The sequence below is a fragment of the Salvelinus namaycush genome, chromosome 8 (assembly GCF_016432855.1).
Source record: "Salvelinus namaycush isolate Seneca chromosome 8, SaNama_1.0, whole genome shotgun sequence".
Classification (NCBI taxonomy): Eukaryota; Metazoa; Chordata; class Actinopteri; order Salmoniformes; family Salmonidae; genus Salvelinus; species Salvelinus namaycush.
In genome coordinates this window covers 59,971,343-59,981,656 of record NC_052314.1, presented here as the reverse complement: position 1 = coordinate 59,981,656, position 10,314 = coordinate 59,971,343, and the positions used below count along the sequence as shown (strand labels likewise).

At 41.4% G+C, this 10,314-nt stretch overlaps 1 protein-coding gene across 1 annotated transcript; it reads right to left on the bottom strand.

Moving 5' to 3' along the window:
• Positions 1-4,159: 4,159 nt before the first annotated feature.
• LOC120052937 (gastrula zinc finger protein 5-1-like) lies at positions 4,160-9,851 on the bottom strand. Its single transcript, XM_039000176.1, has 3 exons — positions 9,407-9,851; positions 6,132-6,256; positions 4,160-5,712 (listed from the first exon to the last, which is right to left on the bottom strand). The coding sequence occupies exons 1-3, from the start codon at positions 9,687-9,689 to the stop codon at positions 4,420-4,422; spliced, it is 1,701 nt and encodes a 566-aa protein (XP_038856104.1). The 5' UTR covers positions 9,690-9,851; the 3' UTR covers positions 4,160-4,419.
• Between the last annotated feature and the right edge of the window lie 463 nt (positions 9,852-10,314).

Genomic DNA, 10,314 nt, shown 5'->3' with positions numbered 1-10,314 from the left:
GCTCAGGAGAGACAAAGGTCGAAAGCCACGCGTCCTCGGAAGCGCAACCCAACCAAGCCGCACTGCTTCTTAACACAGCGCGCCTCCAACCCGGAAGCCAGCCGCACCAATGTGTCGGAGGAAACACTGTGCACCTGGCCCCCTTAGCTAGCGCGCACTGCGCCCGGCCCGCCACAGGAGTCGCTGGAGCGCGATGAGACAAGGATATCCCTACCGGCCAAACCCTCCCTAACCCGGACGTAGCTAGGCCAATTGTGCGTCGCCCCACGGACCTCCCGGTCGCGGCCGGCTGCGACAGAGCCTGGGCGCGAACCCAGAGACTCTGGTGGCGCAGCTAGCACTGCGATGCAGTGCCCTAGACCACTGCGCCACCCGGGAGGCAGATCTGACCTTTTTAACCCTTCGAAACTGACCCTATGGCACCATTTGAAGGTACTTTCGGTTGACATAGGAAGCTGAAAGTGAACACATATCCTCCTTGGGGTAGGCGCTTATATAATATTGAGTTTTAAGTCTTTATGTTAAGAACTGACTTATTTACAGAGGGTTAAATGAGTGTGTGTTATTTCATAAAATCACATAAAATCACAGAATTCTGGCAGAGCTTCGAGACCCACTTAAAAAATGTTCGTCTGAACACACTGCAATTGGATCTGTAACTTTTTTTTTTTTTAACTCCTTTTTGTGAACATTACCAATTTGTCAATGTACGATTTCTCTTAAATTACGATAGATAAATGGCTGGTTCTTTTTTTCCTGACACCGTATGCTTATGTACTTTGACGTGAAGCGGTCAAATTAGCACCCTACTTTGCGTTTTGACCTTTAATCCCAGAAAAATGGCCATAACTCAAAAAGCGTTGAGGCCTCGACGCCATCTTGTTCGGGGCCAACTGTCCATTACGTCTTCGAAATATTTTCCGTTTAGGAGAAAAGGCCACATGCATTTGCAATGTGCTTGTGCATTTGCAATATTATTTATTTTCCCTCTGGTGGGAATTTCCGAGACTGCGGAAAAATGACCAAAATTTGTTATTTTTATAAAACGGAAACCGAAACGTCGCCGGACGTCTAGTAAGGGACCGTACATTTGCAATGTGGCGTTTCTCACTAACCATATGGCGAGTGCTAAAATGTTCCCTTAAGGTATGGAAAGGCCTTGGAAAGGCCATAAGTGTAAGCCAACATAATTCATTATTTTACATTAACATGTAATACATGCATTACGAAGAAAATTGTGTAATTTAGGCTCCACGAAATATGAAATGGGTTATGAAGAAAATCGTGTATGGTTGCCTACATGACAAAAAGGCGTTCTGATTACAAGTGCACCAGTATCCAAAGTATTAAGCGAAATCAAGCACAGAAAACAGCATTGGCATTAATAAAACAATATTTCCCACGAATTAAGTCGCACGTAAATGTGCGTCTTTTCTCAAAAATTCTGTTCAGCAAGTCTAAAACAGTACATATAGGCATACAACGACACATTTTAAAACATGGTTAAACAAAGACAACATTTCTGTATATTCATGACGTTGAATTAGCCATTAAGAAGAACAAAAATGAAATACAAATTATCGCGTCTATATGGTTGTTGCAAAGGCTTGTGTAGCCTACTGGTTAAATTTGTGTCTTTTTGCACGAATTAAGAAGCACATAAATTCGTGTCTTTTCTCACGAATTAAGCCAGACGGAAACGCACAAAAACGCACGAAATCTGCTGAAATACATTTTGTACATATATGCGCCAATTGAATGTGAGACTGTGTTGGCATTTTCAGACATTCCTGAACCTGAGACCAGAAACAGGCTACCACCTGAGGGCAATACCAAAATAAATGGTCTATTGATTCTGTATCCTCACAACAAAATCTTCAGAGCTTCAATGATTTTCTTATGCCCCAAATATTCAACATTTTGTCAGTGGCGAGAATTCGATATAATATTTTTAGCTGAAAAGCGCGAAGTCTTGACTCTTGCGTTGTTTATATATAAACTCATTCACCCTGTACCATGGAATCGGTACATCAAAAATCTCTTCCCAACTATTTTGCAATCTGTATGGCACAGTTGTCAACATCCTGGTCTTCAAAAGAAACTGGTATACTTTCCTATTTATGCTATTTTTATTCCTCCGCTAGTTTTGATCCTTTATATTGGGCAGACAGACCAGTTCCCTACCTCCTCCCGCTGCCACCTGCCTCCATTTTTGGGGTAATGCTGTAATCAATTGGTTGTACTCTTGGATTGAGCAGACCTTCCCGTACATTTCCGATAACTCCATGAAGGACATAACTCTACCATTCCAATTTACAATATAATTTATGACCAAAATACCCTTTTCAAACATCTTTCCCATAAATACAGGTATTTTATCAACCAGCATATTTGAGTTCAGCCATAATATTTGTTCTATCTTTTCAGGGGGATTAAATTGAAATTGTAGCCAGCTCTGCAATGCTTGTTTGAAAAAGAAAGAGAGAAAATACAGTGAAAAAAAGTATAATTTTTGCTCATATAATTTGAAAAACGAATCATCGGGAGTAGGCAGCGCCATAAGTAAGTGAGTAAACTGAGATATGACTAAGGAGTTAATCAGGTCAATTTGAAAAAAAATAGACAGGTATTTACCTCTCCATGGTTGCAGGATCTTGTCTATTTTTACAAGTTTTCTATTGAAATTCATTGTGGAGAGCTTAATTATATATTTTGTGATATAAATACCAAGTATGTCTACTTCACCCTCAGCCCATTTTATAGGTAAACTGCAGGGTAATATAAAATGTGTATTTATTAAAGATCCAATACATAATACTGTACACACATAATTAGGTTTTAGGCCAGAGAGTACAGAGAAGTTATCTACAGTTGAAGTCGGAAGTTTACATACACTTATGTTGGAGTAATTAAAACTTGTTTATCAACCACTCCAACAAATCTCTTGTTAACAAACTATAGTTTTGCAAGTCGGGTTAGGACATCTACTTTGTGCATGACACAAGTAATTTTCCCAACAATTGTTTACAGACAGATTATTTCACTGTATCACAATTCCAGTGCGTCAGAAGTTTACATACACTAAGTTGACTGTGCCTTTAAATGGCTTGGAAATTCCTGAAAATTATGTCATGCCTTTAGAAGCTGTTGATAGGCTAATTGGCATCATTCGATTCAATTGGAGGTGTACCTGTGGATGTATTTCAAGGCCTACCTTCAAACTCAGTGCCTCTTTGCTTGACATCATGGGAAAATCAAAACAAATCAGCCAAGACCTCAGAAAAAAATAGTAGACCTCTTCTTTTCTGGTTCATCCTTGGGAGCAATTTCCAAACGCCTGAAGGTACCACGTTCATCTGTATAAACAATAGTACGCAAGTATAAACACCATGGGACCACGCAGCCGTCATACACCCTCAGGGAGGAGACACGTTCTGTCTCCTAGAGATAAACGTACTTTGGTACAAAAAGTGCAAATCAATCCCAGAACAGCAAAGGAAAAAGGGGGAGGCTTGCAAGCCGAAGAACATCATCCCAACCGTGAAGCAAGGGGGTGGCAGCATCATGTTGTGGGGGTGCTTTGCTGCATGAGAGACTGGTGCACTTCACAAAATAGATGGCATCATGAGGTAGGAAAATGATGTGGATATATTGAAGCAACATCTCAAGACATCAGCCAGGAAGTTAAAGCTTGGTCGCAAATGGGTCTTCCAAATGGACAATGACCCCAAGCATACTTCCAAAGCTGTGGCAAAATGTCTTAAGGACAACAAAGTCAAGGTATTGGAGTGGTCATCACAAAGCCCTGACCTCAATCCCATAGAAAATTGGTGAGCAGAACTGAAAAAGTGTGTGCAAGCAAGGAGGCCTACAAACCTCAGTTACACCAGCTCTGTCAGGAGGAATGGGCCAAAATTCACCCAACTTATTGTGGGAAACTTGTGGAAGGCTTCCCGAAACGTTTGACCCAAGTTAAACAATTTAATGGCAATGCTACCAACTACTAATTGAGTGTATGTAAATGTCTGACCCATTGTGAATGTGATGAAAGAAATAAAAGCTGAAATAAATCATTCTCTCTACCATTATTCTGATATTTCACATTCTTAAAATAAAGTGGTGATCCTAACTGACCTAAAACAGGGAATTTTTACTAGGATTAACGTCAGGAATTATGAAAAACAGAGTTTAAATGTATTTGGCTAAGGTGTATGTAAACTTCAGACTTCAACTGTATAAACAGACTTTTTAGGCTTATATATCTACTATGTCTGGTTGCAATATTCTACCCAGGAATATTCAACACTGAAATCTGTTACTCTCATTATTCCAAATGCATCTGTGGATCTTTCCTGCTGACAACAATGAAATTGTTTCTGTCTTTAATGTAGGGTTTTATCATAAAGTTTACTTTCTATGTTATAGAGTGGAATGGTTTTTCTGCTGGTGTATCATGAGGTAGCACCTCTCGGAGAACCTCTTCCCGCAGTCCATACAGGCGAACGGCCTATCTCCCGTGTGGACCTTCAGGTGCATCTTCAGGTTGCCAGCCTGGGCGAAGCGCATGTGACACTGGGTACAGCTGTAGGGTTTCTCCCCTGTGTGGACCCTCTGGTGCCTCTTCAAGTCACCAGCCTGGGCGAAGAGCATGTGACACTGGGTACAGCTGAATGGTTTCACCCCTGTGTGGACCCTCTGGTGCCTCTTAAGGCTGGACGAGTGGCAGAAGCGCATATGACACTGGGTACAGCTGAAGGGTTTCATCCCTGTGTGGACCCTCTGGTGGATCTCCAACTTCTGGGAGCAGCTGAAGCCTTTGTTACAGAACATGCAGAGGAACTGTTTCTCATTACTATTGTCTGATGTTGCTCCCACTGCCTGAGCCTTAGCCTTTTGGTTCTTTGAGTTCAATACCTGATCGAAATGGATGCTACCGTGTGAATCGGAAGGCCCCATCGTCGTGGACACTGGGTCGCGATCCCTGAACGCGTGTAAAGGGGAGTGGGTGGCGACATTTAGATTTGTCCCTAAGCTTCCCCTGTAATCTAACAAATCTCTGCCCTGTGAGTGTCTGTCTCCTAGATGACAATCTACATTCCATGTGGGAGGAGCATCGCCCTCCACTTTCACAGTCACTTCATCTACGACTATAACCTCCCCTTTCTTATCTAGGCACCCTTCAGAGTATACACTACTACTGTACTGGTTCAAGTTCCCTCTAGACAGATCATTCTGTGTCTCTAAACCCAAGGATATGTTGCCAGGCTCGATCACTGTAGTGTAGGAACAAGACGGATCATTGCCAGTCTCTAATGCGTCACATGAGTCCCGATGGGAATGAACTGTCCTTGGGCTCCGGTTACCGTAAAGTAAATACTCTGAGGCAGGAGCAGGAGGACAGCCCAGTGGCCCCAGCCCCTCTGGGTCTGACCTGAGGACAGATCCTGTATGTAAAAGCCTTTGTGTTACTATTAAAGTCTCTGTGTCTGTCTCTGACTTGAGGACCTCGTTCATTGTTCCACTGTTCTCTGTGATGTTGCGTTTTGTCCTGGGCTGGGGCGAGGCGGTGAGGTCCTTTGTGGCTCCAGGGGGCACCACTCCAGCCGCTACTCCAGTCTGGATGTTTCTGATTTGTTGTGGGTCCTCTCCTTCAGTCCTCTCCTGCTTTACCAGAGACGATTCTCCAGGACCTGCAGCCTCTCCATCTGCAGACTGACTCAAGAAGAGCGGAGGTTATTATCAGTACATAAGTTGAATTGGATAACAATGTCAAAGGTAAGTCTCTCTATAAATTAGGATGTACATGTTAGGAATAGCTGAGGGGAGCCTTTCTGATTTTTAAATTTTTTATTTTTAATTGAACCGTTATTTAACTAGGCAAGTCAGTTAAGAACAAATTCTTATTTACAATGATAGCCTACCCCGGCCAAACCCTAACGATGCTGGGCCAGTCCCTATGGGACTCCCAATCACAGCCGGTTGTGATACAGCCTGGAATCGAACCAGGGTCTGTAGTGACACCTCTAGCACTGAGATGCAGTGCCTTAGAACACTGCGCCACTCGGGAGCCCAGAAATAAACTGGCCACATTTAATGTACTGTAATATTTTATGGTACACTATGACACTAACCTCTATCACCATAACATGCTGGGTTGAGGTTCCACTCCCCTCATCAACAGTGATTGGTTGGTCAGGTCTCCATGTATTGTCTCTCACTGGCTTCACAAAACTCCTGTGGCCTCCAGTGAGATGTCCTTCACCGGAGAGAGTGATTGGGGGAAAAGAGGTGGTTAGGTTAGCTACTGTCAATGCGCAACAATATATAGTACCTTATTGACAGTTTTGACTGTGGGCGTGTCCGAATGCCCATACTTGCGTCCTAAATAGTATGCTGTTTGAGTATGCGAAAACAAAGTGTAATAGTATGCGACATTTTAAAAATCTAGTATACCTTAAATACTAATTCCGCCTTTGACAACAGCCGATCAATTAGATAAGGGGATGCGCTACCGAAATCAACGAATAGCGTGAAACAATGCAATCGCGCATTACACATTCTCAGTATGCGAAAATAGAATGTTTTATATTATGTGAATTTTTGAAAATCGAGATGAGTATAACATCCTGGCATTTAAACCATCTCAGCTCTTTATCTAGTAGAATTAGATGCACACTTTCCCACAATGCGTTGGAAGAGGTGAGATGCGAGTGATGGGTCCCATTTTCTCTTTGAGTAGCCAAACAACAAAACTAAGCTACTAAATTGGGAAGACGTAGATTTTGCTCTCATTAAAATAATTGAGTATAGAATCGTAGGCACTACATCATTGAAACGTGTTTATTGTTCTCTTGGCCATCGTCAGAGCTTTTAAACTAAATACTACAACAGCTTTTGATTTCTGAACGTGTCTGCACTGGGGACTCGGGATGTGGCTGCCTGACAAAATGTGGAAAAAGTCGAGGGGTCTGAATACTTTCCGAGTGCACTGTATATAAATGAAATCAAAATAGCCTAGTACACACACCAAAGACTGATGTTAATCAGGCCTTTTGATTTTAACATATGGATTGTTTTAGTTTTGCAGGCTAGGCTACCTATTTCATTATTTCATGTATGGATGAAGCCTTACCAGTGATTCTGATCTCGTTCCCAATGATCAGTGCTTTAGTTTTATGTTGATGTCCAGGGGTTCTGAAATTGCGATGCATCCGACTGTCCACGTTTTTCTGTGAAATAGCCTTTTTATTTGAACATTTGAAAAGTTTTGGTGTGTGTACTAGGCTATTTTGATTTCATTTATATACAGTGCATTCGGAAAGTATTCAGACCCCTCGACTTTTTCCACATTTTGTTACATTACAGCCTTATTCTAAAATGGCAAAATCATTTTTGTTCCCCTCATTCTACACACAACACCCCATAATGACAAAGCGAAATCAGGTTTTTAGACATTTCTGCAAATGTATTACAAATAAAAAACTACCAAAGGTGCTTCAACAAAGTACTGAATAAAGGGTCTGAATACTTATGTAAATGTGATATTTCATTTTTTGTAAATACATTTCCACACAAAATATATGTTACAGCATTTTGGTTTCACTAATAAATATGTTGAGATGGAACCGAATTCTGTTTCTGTCTTCGAATCCCCGAGCTGACGAGGTAAAAATCTGTCGTTCTGCCCCTGAACATGTGATATGCAACCTTGTCTCAAAGCATTTCGTATGATTCTGTACATAAATCCGAGAGGCTCTATTTAGTAGTATGATGTTACATTTCGTATGGTATTTATTAATTTGTGGATGTCCATCACCCATTTTGTGTGATATGTTACGAATTTGCAGAACTTACAATATGTTACGAATTTGCAAAACATATGTTACAAATTTTATCTAGGGGGCCAGCTGGCTAAAGTGTCACAGAGCTTTTTCATGCGCGAGATGGAGAGAGTGCGTTTCTTGTTTACCTTTTAAATTGACGACGTTATTGTCCGGTTGAAATATTATCGATTATTTAGGCTAAAAACAACCTGAGGATTGAATATAAACATCGTTTGACATGTTTCTATGAACTTTACGGATACAATTTAGATTTTTTTGTCTTCCTGTTTTGACTGCGTTTGAGCCTGTGGATTACTGAAGAAAACGCGCTAACAAAACTGAGGTTTTTGGATATAAAGAGACTTTATCGAACAAAAGGAACATTTATTGAGTAAATTAATGTCTGCTGAGTGCAACCATATGAAGATCATCAAAGGTAAGGGATTAATTTTATCTCTATTTCTGACTTGTGTAACTGTTCTACTTGGCTGGTTACTGTTTGTAATGATTTGTCTAGTGGGCTATGTTCTCAAATAATCGTAAGGTATGCTTTCGCCGTAAAGCATTTTTAAAAATCTGACACCGTGGTTGGATTCACAAGAAGTTAATCTTTAAACCTATGTAAAATATGTTTTGTTTTCTGAATTTTTATAATGAGTATTTCTGTATTTTAATTTGGCGCCCAGCAGTTTCACTGGCTGTTGAATAGGTGGGACGCTAACGTCTCACGTACCCAAGAGAGGTTAAAGGTGCCAATTAGCTAAAGCTGTCCATCATGAGATTCAGACTCGCAACCTTTGGGTTGCTAGATGTTTGCACTATCCGGCTAACGTTTTTGCCTTAAGTAGCCATACCTAACATATCATACAAATTTGGTCTCCCGGATGTACATTTACTATGTTACGTCTAGTCTATGAGACCAGGCTGACCCCTGGGCTACAGTGTAGGTCTAATGTGACAAGTTTCCTATAACCAGCCTGAGTAGGCCTAAAGCTCTATTCCTATTCTGTTTAGAGAAATTAATCAAATGGGAAATTAGCCATTATCAGGTTGGTTAACGTAATGTCTGTTGAATTTGTAAAAATCCACCCGCACTCAGCCCTGCCCCACCTACTCAGCCAGTCAGGAGCAGCTACTGCGTTGCATACTGCATACTGAATATTTTGTACTAATGGTACTTGCTAAATAGTATGCGACATGGAGTACACAGTATGCAGTTTAGTATGTAGTATGGGTATTCAGACACATAAGCTGTATAGAATTGGCACGGATGTAAGGTAACAAACACTTAGCATAACTTCTTGACATACTTTTTATAGATTGATTATGTTCCATGCATCATCTTATTTTCATTGAGTAAATAATAGGAAATGCAGTAAAAAATAAAAATCTGGTTAGAATATGATAGTGTCTTTGTGCAAGATTGCTAAGTAATCAGGGGAATTATTGCATAATATCCCAAAACTGTCAAAGATCCAATTCTGGTTAATTAACTATGTGGTTAATAACGCATCTAAAGTTACACATGCGCAGAGGGGAACGGGGCGACAGGCCCAGAAGCCTCGTCCTTCTGCAAAATGTACCTCTTGCCATCTCTCTGTATTGGTCGAGGATCTTGACACTACTGGGACGACTTGCAAGGACGCGCTCTCGCATTGTCCTCTCTGCGCGATCCCGTGCCACCTTTAGTTCCAAAAGCTGTAGTTTCCTCCGCAATCCCCGGTTTTCTTTCTGGCTTTGAGTTATTTCCAAACGAACCACTGCATAGTCGTCGTCTACGAGTTTACAGATCTCTGCCACGGCTGCATTCGCTAGCACCTCCATAACGGAGGCTATTTGAGTGTGAAAAACCACACAGTTAGCCATTTTTAACAGCTAGCTAGCGTTACCTAGATAACATCTATCAAACAAGTCCCGTCATATTTTGAGTTCCAGGGTTAACGGGTTAATAAACGCCTATAACCGTATAAATAACAACAAAAACGTTAATTTTTATTGGCCGCTGGCCGTTTGATTCCGTTTACTTCTTCTTTGGTAGATTGGCGGTCTTAAACGTTTAAAGGTGCATGCTGCCACCTATTGTACTGGAGTGCGTGGCCAACCACGATTCCCAAAGCTCTACTTTGGTAGAAAAGAAAACAAACCCATCACCCTAAATCCTCATACTAAGAAAATAAAAAAAGAGCCCTACTAACTTCCAACAGACCCTTTCCCATCCCCCAAACCCCCTAACCTTAAAGACCCTACACTTAAATCTCTCCCTCTCTTCAACATACCTGCAACAATACAACACATGCTCCACCATTACATCAACCATGCACTCCGGACGCAAAGCATTCATATGCTTACCAAACACCAGTTCTAACTTCCTAATCTGACCTTCGAATCTTGGTCCACCGACCTTTCTTTAGAGGGCATATAAATCCTGGCCCTTGGGCTCAGAGTCCCACCTCTTCTGCCACACATCTATCAAAACGGCTCTGAGCTTACA